Below are 21,218 nucleotides of genomic sequence, written 5' to 3'. Positions count from 1 at the left end.
CACACGTTCTGTTCGGAGACAGAGGCGTTCCGAGTTTTCGTGTTGTGCACCTGTTTGGCATCACAATTATTGGGACTATTTAAGGAGCTCATGGACCCATGTCAAGTTTCGCCCGATTCAAGTCATTGTTCATATCGTGTAGATCAGGGGTGACCAAACCTTTTGGACCAAAGATCGACTTTTCGATCGACCAACCTCCCGTGATCGTCCTGTTTCCATGCACACGCACAGACACACACACACACGCACATCATGACGAGCAACAGCCTGACACGGAGGCATGCGATGCACTTTTGCAGCCTCATAACGATCGTAGCTTACACGTACCCCGTTTTAAAGTGCTTCCCTCGGCCCTCCTGATTCTTTGCCTGTGCCTTCGGTGAATTGTACACGTAGCAAACTCAGAATGAGAATCATGATAACGATAAAAGATATAGTGCAACAGCTCTGATCACAAGGTGCAATTACAGACTGCTGAGCGCTAACAACTTCCGATGACGCAGGTCACACGCCACCGTAGATTCAAGATTTACCTGCTTTATTTTATTTGATTGTTTTAATACTTTTGGTGAAAATTAGACTGATGGGATGATTAGGGTGCATTGTACAGTCACAAAAAAAATATATATTACTAACATGGACAAAGACACAAATGTTTTTGAGGTTTTTATTCTCCTCCTCTACACCCCTCGCGATCAACTTGCAACCAGGCCGGGATCTACCGGTTGATCCCGATCGACGTAATGGGCACCCCTGATCGAGATACTCTCTTATTTCTCTCGTTCTGTTTTTGACTCTCACCTTGGTTTGTTTTCTTTGGGGGGGTTTTTGCCTTAATTATGTTCTCTTTTATTCAAGTACAGTAAGTAGTTATTGGTGTGTATCAACGGTTTATTTTCCATTCGGTTTGGTCTTTCTTGTACTTTTCTTCCAAGCTCTTTTAATTCATGTTTTTTTTTCTTGCCTTATGCAAGCGCTTTTTGTTTTCTTTGCATGATTCCTGGCTTGTTGTCCTGCGTCATTATTTCTTTGTCGGTTTTGCACCAATTTTTGTTCATCGACCTTCCTGAGTCTTCATTTGTAGGGTCCGATTCTGTTCAGAACCTTGTGGACCCCCCAACATATGCGCTGTTCCACGTAACTTTCAAAAAAAAAAAATTGTCATCTCAAGGTGATAAATATGCATCCACTTTGCTTTGCTTCAGAATTACCCAAATAAGCACACTCTTATGTGAGCTAAGCCATTACTGACAAGTCCATGTGAAGACGCTCACTTGATTTCAAAGTCATAAAGAAGTGAAGATTACTGTTGTAATTTGCTCATGTTAGTGTATGGTACTCGACCTTATTGAGGTCTGGGGTGACGCTTGATTCAATCCCAGCTGATTTTGGCAAGAGGTGGGGTACACCATGGGCAGTGCACATATAGACAAACAATCACACTCACGTCACACCCGTGAACGATTTAGAATCTTCAATTAATAGAGTATGCATGTTTTTGGAAGGCAGAAGTAAGCCGAAAAACTGTGTTCGGGCAAACTGATGACTGGATTCCATTCCCCATCCATTGAGCAGCCTGGACCGATAATGTATTGTGGTCAACTTTGGACGGCCCGGAGTATATCAACAGCCATGACTCCAAATTGACCCTGAGCGACACATCATCAGCCAACGTCATGACAGAGCTGATTGTACAGCCAAAAGGTACTTGTTAGCAGACTGACATCCTCTCCAGACCATTTTGGCCTTCGTCTCCTTTTTTGCCTCGGCACTCTTTCATGACTTGCTAATGAATGTAGATGCTGCTCTGGGGCTGGGGTGGTGCTCTTATTAAAGGCACTGATGTGAAAGCGCGGCATGCTCGGGTCACAGTCAAATTCAACGGCTTTGGCGAAGCCCCTGCTTTGGTAAACAGAGAGGGGGCTAAAGAGGTTTATTTAGATGGCCCACCTTCACTTGACCTCCGCAGAGGCGGCTGTGATTAGTGAAATGTGTCGCGGCAGTGGGGGTGCAAGGGTGCGCTCGCTGCTCACAACCCACACAGCGCCACAAATGCACAGGCGGCGATTTAAGACTGCAGATTAACTGATTGAGCCAATATGTTTGCAGTCGAACAAATAGGATTAATATGAAGAGTGGCACTGTCAAAAATATGCATGAATGGTCCATTTAAGTCTGGATTTACACTGCATGGTTCAAGTAAAACTGATCAGATTTTTATTCCTTTATGAAGACACAATTGTGGAACACTTCACTGAAGCGTATATAGACAACCAGCCCGAATTTGAACCCCCAACTTCAGAACAAACGTTGACAAATATGATCAGAAAAGCGCTGGTGTTTTTACTTCAGCACAGCAAAATTCCCAAAAAGTTTGAGGAAGCTCACTTTGGCAACTGCGACATTCGGAGTATATTATAGCCCCTTTTCCAATGAATGACAACCAAGCCCGATATCATTCATTCGTGGGAACTACAGCAAAATCTGTTTATTCTGCTTCTACTGCTTTATCATTTGCCTGTCGGTCTCTCACACACACACACACACACACACACACACACGTTCCCTCCAGGTGCAGTCTCTCCGGTCACGGATGCGTGCTTTTTGATAGTCTGTCCGATCAAACTATTTGGCTGGTGGGGGTTTGGGTTTCAGCAACTGACTGAGGCGCCCGTTGTCGTGTGGCGGAAATGAGGCTCATTATTTCAATGTGAAGTCACACTTTCTGCCCTCTCGCCTTAGGACCAGGACATCTATCCATTAAAGGAAATCACTTTAAAAGGGCTTGTCCTTCCTTGAACACACACACACACACTTACACAAAACGCAGAGCAACACACACAATGATGCATGGTCACAATACTGTATTTGTGCACAAAAACGTTTTGACTGCTGAACAATTTAACGTGGACTAACACAACTTTGGGGTGAGTGCACATGGACTCACACAAAAAAGTGGGCCTGCTAAATGAACATTTTTTTCCTTTTTGTCTTCTACTTTCTGTCTTTCATAATTTTGCTTCTGTAAATTAGGAATTTCTCCATTGTGAGACAAATAAAGGTTTTCTTGTCTTATTTGTATTACTTAAAAGCTAGGCTATTACGAAATACCAATATAAAGTCATCAGAAATTGTCAAGGCAACCACTGGTCAAGGCAGCATTTTGACAGATTGGAGCCATTTCATGACCTTTTGAAACATTTTATGTACACCGCATTACAAGGGAGCAAATAAATAAATAAAAAATGGAATCAGATGTACCACAAAACGCTGGAGGAATGAAAAGTTACGACAAGAGCGACTACAGTACAACCGTGAAAGAGGCGTCTAGAAAATATCTCTTGCAGAAGCAGCAAGCGACGTCGATCATCTGACAGTGAGAGGCAACTTGGATAGACCTTTAAATACATGGCAAGGTTTGATTGCGAACGAGAAATAGGTGCACCACTGAAAAGACACACCCCCATTCACCCGGTGATGAAAACAATTAAAGACGCAGCAGAATATGACAAGAGGTGGCTCCACACTCTGAGTGGTGCATTGATTGATTAAAATAAATTTAAATAAATAATTGGGGATGGATTTTTTTTTTAAATTTACAAACCCAAATTCTCCCAACAACCGTGATAAAAATTCACTGTGCATTTGCCATGAAAAATGGAGATTAAATAATCAATTTCATAACAGTTGGATAATATTGGAAAAAATATGGAAATAAAATGCACACACACAAAAATGGCCAATATGTGAATTAATGGATGCATTAACTGTGGTTTTAAGTTGTATTATCATAATTCACTTGGAAGAGAAATCGTGGCATGCAGGGACATACCAATGTGGCTCCGGTGTGATGACGCGCTGCTCAGTTGTCCCCAAAGAGACAACATGCAGACGGTCAGCAGCAACACCTTTCTGCACATTCCCCACAAGTCCCGTGCTTTCATTCTGTAAAAAAAAAAAAAAAAGACTCATGAGCAATAGTTAACTTTTCACCAACACACTGTTTACTTGTGAACACGCTCAGGTTGAATGACAGCATCAGCATCATTTTTGTGTCAAATCAAGAAACAATATCACAATGCTTTTATTTTTTGATATCACACAAAAAAAAACAGCCTGAAGTCAGATGAAAAATAAAATCCCTTCGCCTTTTCACTGCATCCCATGTACACGCTCACATTCGACAACGAGGCGCTCTACAGTCGCCATGCCAGAATCTATTCAAAGCGAAGTTGCATTTTCAAAGATTAGTCCAGTCAAGCTAGCTAATTGTATGTCACAACTGCGCTGATAATTGCTGATGCAAACAAAGGCATTCAACTGTTTACATCGCGAGGATGGGGTGAGAAATGCCGGGCCCAAGTGTGTCACTGGCCCAATTTAGCCCCCCGACCTCCAACACCTATTATCAGGAAAAAAAAGCATTAAATCTGTTCGCCACAACTCAGGACTACACAGTTCTCAGTCTTTGCACGTTTTCAACACTTATTTTCAATCATGTTTAGTGTTCTTTAAAGGAAAAAATATCTGTGAATTCACTTTCCAGGGTTTTAAAATATAATTTGGATCATTATTATTAGACTAATGAGGGGATTGTGATGAAAGTATGTCACAGATGTACTGTATGTTGTTAAAACACCTGGGGACTGTTTTCAATTGTGAGGGAAAAATGCATAATATGTCTCCTTGAAGACTTTGGCTTCTGTTCTGTCACTCCACCCAACGGGATATGATTCTGAAGGCGCAGTCCCCAAAGGCGCTTTATTATGCTGGCGCAACCCAGGAGGTTTTCAAGTGTTCTTTGTCTCAGTTGTATTTAGTCGGCAGCGCTCTCCACCTCCAAGTGAGAGGCCCATGGAGAGCTCAACACAAGCGGTCCAATCAGTGGCTTATCTCACTGCCAACACCACTGCCCTCCTGGACTCTTTTCCTCTCTCTCGTGTGAGAATCAAATCAGAGCTCTTACTTTGAACCGCGTTCCAGTGCTGCAACTCAAATTAGTCAATGCATGTTTTTTTTTTTTTTCACATGAGATTAACTCCCTGCTTCCCTTGCAAGCACTGGCAAATGAGGGCATGGTATTTATTTATATATTTATTTTATTTTATTTTGCCGTGACTGCCTTTGTACTGACTGCCAGAGACTCTTCATTGGAGTAAGATGAGAGAGGTGATGCATTTTATAGAAGGAGTTACCATCACAGAGCCTGGAACATGACCATAGCATTCCTCGGGGTACAAATTGGAGATTTGGGGAAATTTTACCTTTAAGGTCATTCTAATTGTGATGTTAAAAACCTAAACCATGTCCTGCAATTTATACAATCTTTTTTTTTAAACATGATATCTGTTTTGATAGGGTAATTGTTAATAAGAGCTGTTTGTGGGTGGTGTGTACTAATGGACAATAAGGATAACATGCAAACCCCTTATCCAGCAGTTTTTTGTGCACCGAAACTATTTTGTTGCCGGAAGGGAATGGTGACACCCATTTACGATGGGGAACCACGCGCTTATGTGTTATGGGAGTAACAACCCAGATAATAACTGTACAGCATTTACAGGATACTATGTAATGGTTAAAGTGTGGCATGGTGGCTCGATTCACTTCACAACAAGCAGTTCTTCGGTAGGTCATGAACAAATCTTCAAAAAAAGAGGCTTCAAGCAAAATGGTGCTGCTCCTGGTTAAGGTTTGTACAACTAGACATAAAACAAAGGCAATTTCAGATTGTGTGTTTTAAACTGCCACATGGCTTTGCATGAAGAAACTCTATTTAGCTTTTGCTAACATACAGTGCAAAACACCATAGATGGGCTTAAATAGCATCAGTATTTGAGTGTTATAAACAGGGGTGCACATAAGCGGTGCGCATGTGCTCATTAGAACAGGAAATTGAATATTGCGCCGCAGTTTAAGTCTGTCATTGAGCTTTTGTGCACTAAGGATAGGTCAGCCCAGTCTCAATTTGCTGTTAAAACAGCCAAGAGAACAATTGCTTCAGAGGGATCAACTTCAAAATAAAAGCCATTTTGAAGTTGACCCTCATGGCACATTGCATAGCCTTTTAACAACCGTTGTGGCAGCTGGCATGGCTAGGCTGGCTCACGCTCATACAATGACTACATTTACTGTGTGAGGGCGGTTGAATGGCTGAACGTGTCACAGGACCACTGTCACTGCCATCCATCCATCCATTTTCTGATCTGCTTATCCTCAAAAGGAAAGCGTGGGGGTGCTAGAGCATATCCCAGGGGTCATTTGGGCAGTCGGTGGGGGACACCCTGAACCGGTTGCCAGCCATATACTTTCATCCATGGGGTCAGTGGGTTGGTCACAAAATGAGCACCAAACAACAAACGGGTGCTCATTTGTTTTTAGGGGTACCCCTGGTTCTAACAATTTAAGCAACAGATATTTGAACACAAATGGTGGCGCATTTTATCGATTTCGTAAGAACACTAATAATATTGAAGCTTACTGAGTCAACTTACTTTTTGTGTGTGTTTCTATGCCTATGTCTATTTCTGGCCAAGGCAACACCAGAAGGAGCAGCACAATGTCCACTGAACTGAAGAAAATTTTTCAAACTGCCTAGGTTCTTTCCATTTTATTGAATGATATAATTTGTGAAAGTACCTATAAAGATCAATATTATAGAACGGTACTCCTTTTCCATCAAATAAAAAAAAACAATATGGTGCTCGTTCGGCGCCACGGCCAGTGCTGTGCTTAGTTGCTGCTTATCAAGTTCTTACGAAGAACATGTTTGGTTTTCCACCGGCAAAGAGCCAAGTGGGAAATATAATATATGTTAATATGTCATTATAAAGCGTACAAACGTCACTGCTTACATCAACATTTACCCAAGGCTGCCTGCGCTATTAATACTACTACTACGAATAATAATAATAATAATAATAATAATAATAATAACAATAATAATACAGTGCACTCCGCTTAATAGAACACCGGTTAATAGAGTAATCCGCTTAATAGAGCAAAAGGCTCTGGAACCGATTTCCCTAATGCAATTTCCTATAAATATACTCCGCTTAGTAGAACAGATCTCCGCTTAATAGAACAGGCCGTAAGCAATGAACATTGTAAACTAGTGGTTTTCGGAGTGTAGCTATCGCGAGAAGTGGAGCTATCGCGATACTGTACCACTATCGCGAGAAAACGCGGTAGTTCTAGCCGTATACAGTAACAGGTAGCACGCTCACTCCACACATAGGCACACGCACGTCACAATGGCTTCAACTTCATTCAAGAGACGAGGGCTATCACCTGCGGATAAGAAGGACATACTCAGACGATACGATGCATTGCCGGATTCTCAGAAGGTACGCCCGCGGTTTCCAGGACTCTCTTATCTCCCTCTTATCCAGCGCATTGAGAGGGAAGTCAACCGCAAAATTACGGACTCCTGTTTCCAGACAAAAGTAACGAATTTTTTCTCGTGATTTGAGATGTTTGACTGAAGTTGATTAAAGTTGTTGTTTTGTTGTTTGATTAAAGATATGGACGTCCACAGTCGAAATATCTCTTCTAACTCGTCAGCAGGGGTTTTTCTGCGTGCATAACTTGGTCGTCGACGTGTCTGAAGGTGTACCTAATAAAGTGTCTCCGGTTAATAGAAACCCCGCTTAGTAGAACAGAAGCACTTCGGCCCAATGGTGTTCTATTAAGCGGAGTGCACTGTACTACGCTATTAGCATCCGCTAGGCAACTTAGCATAGCATCCATTATATTTGTATGTAGTGCATAATAGTCAGGGACATGCAATCAGCAAAAGCTTATATCTTTCTTAATCATTGTAGATGATCACGAGGCTGGCTGTGAATTGCACATCCACGATCGCTCTTCTGGCGGGACTCAATTGTGCCGGAGTGATTCGCTCAACATGGAAAACTTCCATGTGTCCAGAGAGTCATTCATTCTTCTACATCTGCGATCGTTACAATAACTCTGTTCCATGCCCATTGACCCCTGACGTAGTTGGACACACGTTTCTATGAGCAGGGCGGATGCCAGGTAAGTGGCCTTTGTAAAAAACAAAACGTATGTACAATTCATCGAGTGTACTGGCAAAGAATGGGTATCTGAATGGCAGAAAGAAGCATTTTAAAATGGCACACATGAGCTACGATAGTTAACGCCACATAAGTGCGTCCCATGCCTCCGTGTCAGGTCTCCACGAAGGTAGGCAGTGATTGACAAAAACTCTCGTGTCTACTTTATTTTTCTGTTTCGTTCATCTTAGGGGACGTGGCTGTTGCTCACTATGGCATGCGTTTGTAAGTATGTGCATATGCGCATATGCGCGATAACAGGTCAATCACAGGAGGTTGTTTGATTGGAAAGTATATCTTGGGTCAAAAAAGGTTGGGCAGGATGCACTGCAGAGAAAAACAAACATTTATTCATGGTGGCTCATTGTATATTTGTCAGCAACTTAGTCATTTTGATAGTAGGCTAATATAGATACATACAGCGTGTGTTGCCTTCATTATAAAGCTCATATAAGGCTTTTAATTATTTGCGTCTTCAGACATATTTGTTTTTTGTTGTTTTTGGTCCAATGTGGCTCTTTCAACATTTTGTCTTGCCAACCCCTGATTCAGACCAATGTTTTAGATTGGGTCTAAATCACTAAACTTGTTTAAAACTGGCACAGTTGGTTTCATTTCTACTTTCTGTCCCTGTTTATTACTGTTTGACAAAAACCAAACAAATTAAAACTGCCATGCATATTTTTAGTTTGAACACAAATTTGATTCAAGATCCATGTTGTGTGGATGTGTTCAGGTGGCCCGACAGAGTGCGCTTATTAGAGAAACGATTCCGGCTGACCGATGATGGCGGTGCAGAGACCAGGTGGCTCATCACCAAAATCCTAAACTCATTTAATAATACTTTTCACCCATCTTGTGAGCAGTTTGTCATTTCCTCAATTAATCAAGCCAGTGTTTGATCCGATTACACTCCAGCAGTCAGCACACAGTCTATATAAAAGTCACCGTACCATAGCCTTTATGAAAACTGTCTGTGACAATTTGTTCGACATACAACAAAAAAGTGGACGCAGTTTTTCTTTTTTACAAGTCGATTTGCAGCAACTCGAGCATTGACTGAATGGCACACACCAAAACAAAGGCCAGACTCTACCGACATCTGACACCCAAGTGAATTTGCACAGTTGTAAAAGGCATGCTATGAAAAGAAGAAAATTGGCCAACATATAGCGTAATTATTTCTCTAGATTTTTACACAACGTTCCGGCATCAAGGTTTGCAAGTCAACAGGCAGGAGGAAAGGACCTACCCCAAAAATCCTTCCCAATAAGTAGGAAGCATAAAATTGTCCAAGCCACCGTAAGTGTTACAGTCAAATCCAAGAGGGCCAAACAAACAGTCGTACTTCTCACCACTCGTTTATACGATTACACTACTTTACAAGCTTCGGCTCAATGATGTGAAGTTGATGTGATATGAATAATAATAAAACAAAAGCACAATTAGCTTTGGTTTTATTACCCTTGCTGAGGCCTTGTAGATGCTGCTCTGTAATCGTACTTCCGTTTCACAATGTCTTTTTATTTTCAATTCATGCTTTGTAAATGTGTGCTTTATGTCGCCTGTTGTACCCCCTAATGCAATTTATGTGCTGTTAAAAAACAACAACAACAACAACACTTGCCCGCCTTGATATGAGCAAGTGCTCTATTTATTTTTTTCACATAATCCACTTTGTTATTTTGGGATAACGAGCTGGTGTAAGATGGCTTGCTGGAATGTTGTTTTCGGGGACGGAGTTTTCGGGGACGGAAAAAGCCTTGTGCGGTTTGATTCCGACCTCTTTTTTTTTTATGAGCACGATAATATAAAAGAGTTATCCTAATGCGGAAGTAACAGAAGCACTCACACATTTAGTCCACATTTGTGTAAAAAAATACATGAAAAACACATTGGTAAAAGTCAAAGTACTGATTCAACTCCTCTATTTTAAAAGTACAGACTGAAATGTACTGAAGTGAAAGAGTGATATTGAAGTTTGTCTGTTATATACAAAATTAATGACTTGGCACAATGTAAGCATTGGTTCAGGCTTTTATGCATGTCACCATACATTTGTTAAATTAACTAACATGACAACATAAAAAAAATTCTAAGGTCACACGAGCTGATAGCAACTGAAAAAATACAACTTAACTGCGTTTTTAAGGTTAGACCGAATAATTAAAAAACGAGAAAACCCGCGACACCACCGACACATCAACTTCAGCCCAAATGCACGTGGACCAGTGTCAGGGAAAAGTGTTTCCAGCTGATGTGGAGTTTGAGGTTGGCTGTGGCCCTGGGGCAATAAATAAATAAATAAATAAATAAATAAATAAAATAACCTCTTTCTGTTTCCAACTCATCTAGACGTTGTCGCACGATTCTGCTGCGGAGACGTCAGGAAGATGACATGCGGCAACGCCTCGGGTCGAGCCGTGCCTCCTTGGCGCTGACAGCCCCTTGCGCCGTTGTGTGACATCACAGCCAAATTACTGACTGAGTTAAAGATGGGGCTTTAAGATGCAGTGTGTCTCAAAGCCAGCAAGAAACATATACCGGTACATATATATCAGATACCCTGCAGGAATAATAAGGTGGCCAAAGGAAGAGATTCAGACCACGGACGTTAAGACCGGAAAGCTCCTAACCATGCACGGAGGGTTCCATCCCAAATTCAGCACCCTGAGACTGTACGCAAGCCGAAAGGAAGGAGGCCGGGGACTAGTGAGTGTGAGAGCCACTTTCCAGGATGAAACATCCAAGCTCCATACATCAAGGAGAAGGCTCCAACGGATGACATACTCAGAGAATTTGTCAGACAATGGGGAACAGAGGATGAGGCGCTGGAAGAGGGACCATCATGGGAGGACAAGCCCCTACACGGGATGTACCACCGGACCATAACTGAAGTGGCTGATCTCAAGAAGTCCTATCAGTGGCTAGAGAGGGCTGGCCTGAAGGACAACACAGAGGCACTCATCCTGGCTGCTCAGGAACAGGCCTTGAGTACCAGAGCCATCGAGGCCCAGATATACCACACCAGACAAGACCCAAGGTGTAGGTTGTGCAAAGAGGCACCTGAGACGATCCAACACATAACTGCAGGGTGTAAGATGCTGGCAGGGAAAGCCTACATGGAACGCCATAACCAGGTGGCTGGCATAGTCTACCAAAACATCTGTGCGACCTTGGACTGGAAACCCCAAGGTCAAAATGGGAAACACCCCCGAAGCTGGTGGAGAATGACAGAGCGAAGATCCTGTGGGACTTCCAGATCCAGACTGACAAGATGGTAATGGCTAACCAACCATATATCGTGATCATAGATAAAGAGCAGAGGAAAGCCGTTGTAGTGGATGTAGCGGTTCCAAGTGATGGAAACATGAGACGAGGATTTTCTTTTTTTTATACATACAGTATAATATATCTATGCGGGCAAATCAGTCCCGTTCAATATTACACGACTTGGTATTGATCCAATACAAACTAATCGCAGTGCCAGCAGTAATGCTGATGCAATCATTTTTTTTTTAAATACTGTGAGATTTGGTATTGATCCAATAAATACAAGGCCAATGTCACTAGCGGCGATATTTCAGATACTGTACTGAAAAAAAGTGTGACTAAAATGCAAACTCAAGCCAGTGGAAAAACAAAAAAACCCTGTAATGACAAATTTGGTATTGATCCCATATCCAGTAAATATATGACTATTTTTGCTGATCTACAGTAGATATTGATACTTTTTGAACAGCAAAATAATTATCATTCATCCCATCACAGATTGACTGATATCAATCCATCCGGAATAATGTAATCCACAGAGATGGTTCCAAAAAGCTTCATTGGGATGGGCGCATGTGAGCTAAAGTGATGCAACGTGCTTACATCACGTACACATGAGGATGTAAGAGGTGAGAGCAATTGGTCAGTACAGCGCAGTGTGTCAGGCCACCAAGACTTGACAGACTGGGCCAGTACAAATTTCGTGAATAAATACGATGTAATCAACACCATCTTGCAACACCAACAACAACACTTATGTGTTTCACATTCAACAATCAATAGATAATCAACCCTCACTGTGTATTCGTGTTTATATTTGTTATTTTGTGTCACCCACACGGTTTTGATGTAGTAGTACCTTGTTGACTGGGAAAAACATGAATAGAAAGTCCTATGTGACTGTATTGTGCTGGAAAATGAATCAATAATGCTGAATAGATTCCACCTTGCACAGTCACCTGTCGATAAGTCCAAAGTTGAAAAGGGTTAATATGAGCCGGAAAGAGCATTTCATTTTGTATGCTTACATGCGACAAACAGGTATTCAATTCAGTTCGTTGACCTTGACGTTAACCCGTAACGCCTTATAAAATCAATTTGCCTTTTTACCATCACAAGGAGCATTTGCAATGAGATCGCCTTGCCTGAGGGATGTACTGCACTGTGTGTGTGTGTGTGTGTGTGTGTCTGTGTGTGTGTGCGTGTGCGTGTGTGTGTGTGTGTGTATACGCGCGCTCACGTGCGTGCACATACATTTATACATGTGTATAGCCTAAAAACCTCCTATTCATTTAATATTGAAGGTCTCTCTAAACACCAGTGTAAAAATCCACAGGGCACTCTTTCAATTCTCGCGCTCAGCGTCTATGCACATTGAATTCTTCTGCAAACATACAAGATCCAGAAAAATGAAATAAACAAAAGTATACTGTGTAGTGTATTTGTAACTGACATCTCTTGTGTCATGTAAAGTTTGTGTTAAGATTTGGATTGTCTTATTATAAACCACCTAATATCACACTGGAGGGTAAATACAATGGTCCCCTGACTTACAATGGAGGTAACTTATGAGTTTTTTGAGATACAAGCCATTGTTCGGCTGTTTTTTTGTTTGTTTGTTTTTACTGTGACTTGTAAGCAAAATCTGTATGTGACACGGGACCTGTTGTGATGAACTGGGGGCTGGGGGTTTGGGGGTGTAGGGTGATCTCTGGACTGGTGCTGAGCAATGCTCCCGCTCCCCTCTCAATTTAACTATAGGGCGGGCAGTGATTTGACCCTGGAGAACCCAAGAACCCTTTTCTTATTTGGAAAATGGTTAATTATACTTTAATTGACTGCTGTATGTTCACTGAACACCAAAATCTGTTTTTCAAATATTCAATGCCTTAATCTTAATTTAGGATAAGGGCCAAATTTGACCCTTTGGATTTAAGGGTAGCATTTGAAAAGCAGAATTAATAGGGGCCAAATTTGACCCCGTGGGTTCTCCAGGTTTAAAAGGAAGAATGACTATATTCTTTCTATACATTAAATATTTGTGTGAAATTTAAATTATGTTGTTCCCTCTTTTTTTGTTTGTTTGTTTGGTTGTTGTTGTTGTTTTTTGTCATTTGTTGTGGTTTGTTTATTTTGCTTTGATTACTAACAGAGACTAATCTTGCATCACGGATAGCTTTGTGTGTTGAAGGATAGCTTCAATACAAACACACACGCACACAGACAAACAAAACCCATGGAAAAGCAAAAAACACAAACATCTCAAGATTTAGTGATATCCAAATTGAATGGAACTGGGGAGGTATTTTGCTCCAAATATTTGGTTGAACTCCAAATTAATTGACTTTGGGGGTGTTTTGGGGTTACTTTTGGTATGAGAATCTACTCTGAAATAAAGCTGGGTCTCAGATAGAGGCAAAGAAAATATTTTTTATTTTTGAACTAACAAGGCAGTGCAAAGGCCTTCTTGGAATCATTTATAATTACAACTCTCATGACTTGCCTTTGGAGAGCTTCCACATGCCTTGAAAAACCCATTTTGGCACCCAAAAAACTCAATCAGGAGCGCTGCATTGAAAGTTTGTTTTCAAACTCTAATCAAAATCAAAATCAGATTTTTCACCAATCCACAATGAAACTGGATGGTTCCTTTGGAGTCTGAACAGTCACAACGCACATGAAATCAGATTTTGGCAAGACGGTTTAAAGTCACATTCTGTCATGTTCTGTCTGTTTTGATTGTGTTTCCCTCTAGCAGGCGCACCTGTTCTTCATTTCCCCATCAAGCCCTGACAAGTTTTTAAGGACTGCCAAGCTGCCTAGTCGCTTGTCAGATTATTGACCTTGCTCACTGTAGTGCTTCAAGTGTTGTTTTCGAGACTTCTTGATACTATCCATAGTCACTCTCATTATTCATAGATCCTCATAAGGACTACAATCCTCATGAGGCCTCATGAGGCATGTCGACAAACTGACACACTGTTTTGATACTGTGTCGCTGACCACTGCCACCTGCTGCACCCTCAAAATCCCTGCAGCCAACCCACTTGACAGACTGAACTGACTGATTTGATGATGAAGTATATACAATATCATTCACATCCATGCATTCATATTGTATCATTCAATGTGTTTCAATAATGTGAAAATCATGTGAATGAGGATGATTGTGGGCTTTGTCTTCACAAATTTTTATTTTGAAAAATAAGATGCTCCAGTGTTTTAAATTTCAGTCTGTCGCGTTACTTGCATGCTATTTCCCCTGCTGTGAGAGCACACACACAATGGAATCAGTAAATAAATCAATAAAAATGAAATTAATCTGAGAGGCACTTGGTGAGATAAGGAGATTTGAATAAATACCGTTACTTCATTCTCCAAAAGGAGATCAAAATGGCTCTACACGGCGGACAATTTGCGTTTGTCCGAAAGCTGCTCCATAATATGCAAGTACTGTAGCAATGTCACTCGAGTGAAGCGCGTCTCAGCAGTCGATAGTCCGCTGTTCTCTGCTGTGCGCGCGTGAGCGCGACCACGTACTGACGGCGCCGACGCAACCCACGGCACATATTAAAGAAGCTTTGAACAACGACAACTACGGAGCCCCTAAGGGGGCCCCTAAGGGGACATGGAAGGAAAAAAAAAAACTTTGCGAGATCTCGCATTACTATGCGAGATCTCGCAAAGAAAGATTGCGAGATCTCGCAAAGAAAGATTGCGTGTTCAACCGTTCGTGAGTTTAATAGAATTTTACTTTGAAATTGGCTTTAAATACAAAGACATTAAATCTGTTCTTGGTGTTAAGTATGGTTTCCATAAAAGCGAAAGACATTTGAAGCGAGACATGGACTCCTATGACAAACTGAAACCGTTTGGAATTTGTATCAATGGGGCTATTGATGGTTTTTCAAGGAAAATAATGTGGCTCAATGCCTACATAACAAGTAGTGACCCGAAGTTGATTGGAGGTTACTACATCGACGTTGTGCACCGTTTGGGGGGGTTGTCCTCGAATCGTTCGAGTTGATCTTGGGACTGAAAATGGTCACGTTAAAGGCTTCCAGCGTTTCCTGGTGCCAATACCGCCAGGCAGCACTCTTGACAGTTACTTGGATGGAGCCAGCACCGCCAATCAAAGAATTGAATACATGTATTGGTGGCGGTTTCTTCGCAGCCAGTGCATGGAGTTCTGGTTATCCCTCTTCACAGACCTCAGAGACAATGGCTTCTTTGATGGTGGATTTCTGGACAAAAACATCCTACAATTTTGTTGCATGGGACTTATTCAGGTGAGTTCATACATTCTGATAGACTCATTAATTAAATGGGTATTTTTGTATGTGAGAGTGAGTTGATGGGAAAGTGGACAGAAACACGAAAGAAGGAAAGAAGATAATGGTGTGTTATCACGGGTTGAAGGTGAAGGAAAAGTGGTGAGATGTGGTACAAATGAGAGGGGAGGAGTGAGACAAAAAAAGCAGCTTCATGCTAAAATTTCTGGCTCATAAAAACTAATATGACTGTGCAACTCTTATTTAACCTGTCTGTATATTATTTTCAACAGGATGAGTTGGATGACACGGCCCTAGTTTGGAACAGCCATCTCATCAGGGCCTCAAAGAACATGAATGTCCCCAGTGGTCGGCCCAACGTGATGTATACGTTACCTGAACTTTATGGTACAAGGGACTTCCTCTCCAGTTCAACTGTGCAAAAGCCAGTGTGTCTTTCGTTTGACCATGCCTTGTGATCCAGATGTATTTGCATTGTGTGCTTTTTTAATGGCCGAGTCCGATCTAATGTCACCAAAAGAGCCATTTCAGGCTGTGAACCTGTATTTACACCTCAGAGGCCCTCACCGCTACTCTTTAAGATAAGAAAACCTTTATTAGTCTCACAATGGAGAAATTCCCAATTCACAGCAGCAAATTTATGAAAGGAAGAATATAAAATATACAAAGTATAGGAGCTGCTGGAAAGGCAGCCACTCTCGCGGCGCCATTTTGAAGTCAAAATAACACAACACATAGGACAGACAGCCGTGCAATCTTCACCAATTTTCTGCATACACTTTATAAATGACAGCCATCTATGTTTTGCTTGGTGTTTAGACCAAACTATATTACGGCTCATCAACTGGTGTGAGAAGTAACATTTACATTACATTTACATTAGTAACATTTAGGAGCGATTCCGACGCTCGTTCCTACCGACTGCTGTCAGGCTGCTGAATAAAAATAACAACAATAATAATAATGAAATGATGTGAAAGACAATTGTAAATAGCACTGCGATTTATCCATTTTGTGTTTATATTGCACTTAATTGAATGGTGTCTGTTGTCTTTTTTTTTCCTTCTTTCAACCTACATTCTTGCTGCTGGAGGCTGTAAATTTCCCCAGTGTGGGACAAATAAAGGATATCTTATCTTATTTACTGAAGCCTGAATTTGACCATTGTCATTTCTTTTATCACTTCACCTTCAAAGGATAATTGAAACACTTTTGATTACAAATAATATATAGCCATCATAATTAAAAGCATTTTTTATCTGCCATTTTTCTACCTGTATAAGGACAACATATTTGATCTACAATATAAAATGGTTGTTTGTCAAAGCATTATTGGTGTAAATAAACATTCTTTCTTGGTTGCTAACTTTATCTACAAATACTTAGCCAATGTGGATGCTGAGGAGTATTCCTGCATAATTGTACATCAACCCAATTGAATTTTCACCTGCCTGTAAATGACGACTACGTAATTGTCACTCCTCACTTTCGTCAGCAGGTGGTTTCTTGTGTTTAAAAAAAACTGTTAAGGAGTGATTTGGAACAAATTTTATTCACATTGACAAATTCTTACAAACATCAATCTCAACATTTTAAATGGAATATAAAACTTCAGACCTTTGGGTAAAACTGAAAACTCCCATCCTGCCTGAAACCATCATGAGAATAAGTGGTGCAGAAAATGGAAGGAATGGAGAATTAACATGGAATCGATTGCGGTGTCATAATGCACAATACACAAATGGAAAACAATTGCAGACTGCCCTTCACGTGGTTAACTATGCCAGATACATGATTACTGCCATGTCAACCTGCAAAGATAAATAGTGAGAATGAATACTTTAAATTTTGATTTAATTAATAATAACGTTTAACAAATGTAACATGAGTGATGGTACAGAGCAGTCATCATTATTTGTATTCAATATTACATAATATAATAATAATACATCAGGAAGCAGCAGCACATTTACTAACTGTGATTTATTTTTTAAATTGTGTTACATAAAGTCATTATTGTAAGAACTAAGAACATCAACAGTACAGGTAGAGTGGATAGAAATGCTAGCTTCACTTTCCCCGCCAAGTTAGTTTCTCACTGTATTTGGAGGTCTGCATGACCAATTACTACTACGATTAATAACAACAATAATAATAATAATAATAATAGAAATTAATGTAATGCTTTTCTTACTTCTCAAAAGAATCAAACGGTTTGCACTACAGTACCGTATTTACAAAACAGAAAACTAACAGTAGGGAAAGTAAGCGTGTCGGAGCCAGTGTCCATTTTGCTCTTGTTACGCTTATTACGTTAGTGTGTGGCTGTATACCCACCTTGTCGCTTTTCATGCGCGTAACGTCCACCTGAGCGACATTTCTTGATCGCAAGAAGTGTTCCAAGTCCTCCTCCATGATTCTCTCTTCCCCCGAGGTAGCGTTGTCTCTCAAATGAGGCGCGCACGTGATTCTCTCCTCCTCCGAAGTTGAACACGCTCCATAACTGTTGTCTGCGCTTACACGTACGATGACCCGGAAGCTCGTACGATGACCCGGAAGCACGTCAACGACCATTACAAATAAATAAATAAAGTATTGCAAGATCTCGCAATCTTTCTTTGCGAGATCTCGCATTACTTTGCGAGATCTCGCAAAGTTTTTTTTTCCTTCCATGTCCCCTTAGGGCAGGGGTGTCCAAACTTTTTGCCAAGGGGGCCAGATTTTATGTGGTAAAATGTCGGGGGGCCGACCTTGGCTGACATTCTTTACATTGAACAACAATATTGTTTAACAAATTTTAGTAAGCCAGTCAGTTTCACATTTCCATTTTTATTTTAATTTCAACAATCTTAAGAATTTCTTTTGGTTCATTTGAAACAGGTATATCACATGCAACTGCTTATTCACTTGACTTTTTCTTAAACAGAAGTCTCCTGAGTGCAAATTGATTGATTTGAAACATAAAATGTATCACCATGACTTTTCAATAGTCACAAAACCTTTGACTCGAACAACAGGGAAATGAACAAGCAATACACATATCCACAACTGCAAGGATCATTTGAAATATGACATATCAGTCAATATAAACACGGAGTCTTGTTAACTCATGAGTGATGTCTCGTAGAGTGCTCCTGCCCTCTAGTGTCTAAATGCTATTACTCATTTAGTGAATGCTATTACTCATTTAGCCACTAGAGGGAAGCAGTACTCTATAAAACATCACTCACCAGTCTACGAGACCTCAGTCAATGCAACACGTGTTCCACTGCGCCCAACCTGCGGGCCAGACGGCACTGATTTTATGACAGGGGCCGAGGGCCGGATGAAATTCGACCGCGGGCCGGATTTGGCCCCCGGGCCGGACTTTGGACATGCCTGCCTTAGGGGCTCCGTAGACAACAGCTAAGCGAACCTAGCCGATATAATGAGGGCCATCAGGCAAGGTTTACGTTTTATGTGACTTTTAATAACAACGTGGCAGAGTCATCAAACATGCGGTGTGCTCTCTCGCAGTCCCTTTCTGGAACTCCCCACTTACAGGCGGGGCCTCTCAATCAACTGGAGTATGACGTACAGTACAACCTTTCATAAAGCACTTCTCATATAATAATTGCCTATTATATGACACCCGACACGACGCTCGAAGTCAGACAGACACGTTTTCTGATCATCTGTGTGTTTTCCGTTTTGCCCAAATATATACTTTTCTTTGAGCGAGGGTGAGATCTGCTTTGTTTCGGCAGGCGGCATCGTGTTGCCAGACGCACTTCCTTATAAACCCCGTGTGGCGGGCTTTTCCGCCTGGACTGTGCTACGCAGCATGGACTGTGTCGACGCAGTTCACGTGTTAATCACATGATCTCATGAACCAGCACATGCACCGACACGTGGATTGCTCTATGAGCCTGACACATGCATCGACACATCGCTATCACTGTACCCATTTCTAGATTCTCGTGCTTTAGTTTTTTTTTCTTATTGTTCTTGATCTTTGGCTTCATCTTATTTGCTTCTTCACATTTCGTTTGTTTATTCTTGGTGTTCCCGAGCACCTCGCCTTTTGCAAGCACTTTTGGGTTATGTGTTGTTTCTCCTGGCTCTTTGTGACCATCGATTTCTGTTTGTACTTTGACAGTCCAATTTTCTAAAATATTTTTGTTATCGCACTTTGTCTGAGCCTGCATTTCTGGAATCCAAAGACATGATTCGCTTCAGTCCAGAACCTTACAGATTCGGGAGTTAGTTTTATATCGGATTTGGACAGGATCCACCTCAGTCTGAAAAACTCCATACCCGCCGATCAGTTTTGAATGTCTGTGATGTCACTTAACGCAATGCACCAGAGCAGAGAGCGCCAATCAAAGTGTGAAGTGGGAAAGAATGGAAGACATTGAAGAAAATGAAAAGTGCAGTCTTTGGACAGAGAAAAAATGTGCAGTATTGCCATATCGGTCTGTCGCGAGTAGTACCATGCACGCAAAACTCGAGGGCATGTATAGAAACAAGTCATTTCTGACAGTATTTTGTGTGTTGCCGCTGTCACACTTAGATGAGGTCAAACATGACACGTGTTGGATGATGCCTCCATTGCGACGTCGTTGATACAGCAACCTGTCGGATAGGTCAGTAATCCAATTTGTACACTTGCTAAAACGATGTGGACAGTCATCCCTAAAAATCGGATTTGAGCCGGGATCTGATTGGAATCAGATATGCCAGCCGTCTGAGTTCAAAGCAACAATATGATGAGTAGATTCCAAAGGAGAATTCTGACGTTCCAGTAGTTTGAATGCAGCTTCTGTGTTAGAACATAAGGTCTGTCACACTGCCTGCACATAGTCGCCGCCTCCCACCCCCGCCCACCACTTTCCCTGCTCCCCTCCTGCGATGATGCATTGGGACGGCTTTGTGATCCATGGTGTGTTGCACTGTGTGTCCGGTGGCGTGGATCATGCTGCGAGGTCAGCGTTTGACTCAGACAGACCTTACTGCACCACTATGGAGGAGGAGAGGTAAAAAAAAAAAGGCATGGGGAGCAGGACAGACTCAGAAAGAGCAGCGAGCCCAGTGTGTCAAAGCACTCCACAACACATGAAAAAAAAAACCCGCAGGGGTTTGTTCTTCCAACGGGTCTGAGCCTAACATTGGCTCATGGAGCTAAATGCTCCTGCTTTCCTGCTCAGCCACCTCCAAAGTTGCACTACATTAAGCCAGTCTACCAGGGGAACGCAAGCGTGAAGACCCTAACACCTCCTCCAGTGCCCTGTACTCCTGCCTCCTTACATTGAGTGCAGGCGCAAACACAATGGGAGGCAGCAAGTCACGTGACTTCTGATTTTGACCCTTTTTTGAACCAGAAATATTTCCAGTCCCATTTCACCTTACATTTGTAGCTGTGATGTCGCAATGCAACAATTGTAGTGAGATCCAACTCAAGAGCTGTATCATTAAGAAGTGATTTTTGTTGTGTTATGTTCAAACACATAAAAACACATTAAAACAAAATTGTAATGAATTAGCACGCACTTTAAAAACTGGAGATGTATTTGAACACAAAGCTAGTACAAAATATAAC

At 41.5% G+C, this 21,218-nt stretch overlaps 1 protein-coding gene across 2 annotated transcripts in view; it reads right to left on the bottom strand.

Annotated features, from left to right (window-relative positions):
• The window catches only part of tafa3a (TAFA chemokine like family member 3a), a 128,377-nt gene that overhangs the window by 47,603 nt on the left and 59,556 nt on the right, over nt 1–21,218 (bottom strand). For both annotated transcript variants that reach the window (XM_052075327.1, XM_052075328.1), the window contains one exon: nt 3,833–3,945. In XM_052075327.1, the coding sequence (XP_051931287.1) occupies nt 3,833–3,944 (112 nt within the window). In that variant the 5' untranslated portion in view covers nt 3,945. The remainder of the gene's footprint in view (nt 1–3,832; nt 3,946–21,218) is intronic.

Source organism: Hippocampus zosterae, chromosome 9 (genome assembly GCF_025434085.1).
Source record: "Hippocampus zosterae strain Florida chromosome 9, ASM2543408v3, whole genome shotgun sequence".
Taxonomy (NCBI): Eukaryota; Metazoa; Chordata; class Actinopteri; order Syngnathiformes; family Syngnathidae; genus Hippocampus; species Hippocampus zosterae.
This window is presented reverse-complemented; position numbering and strand designations above follow the sequence as displayed.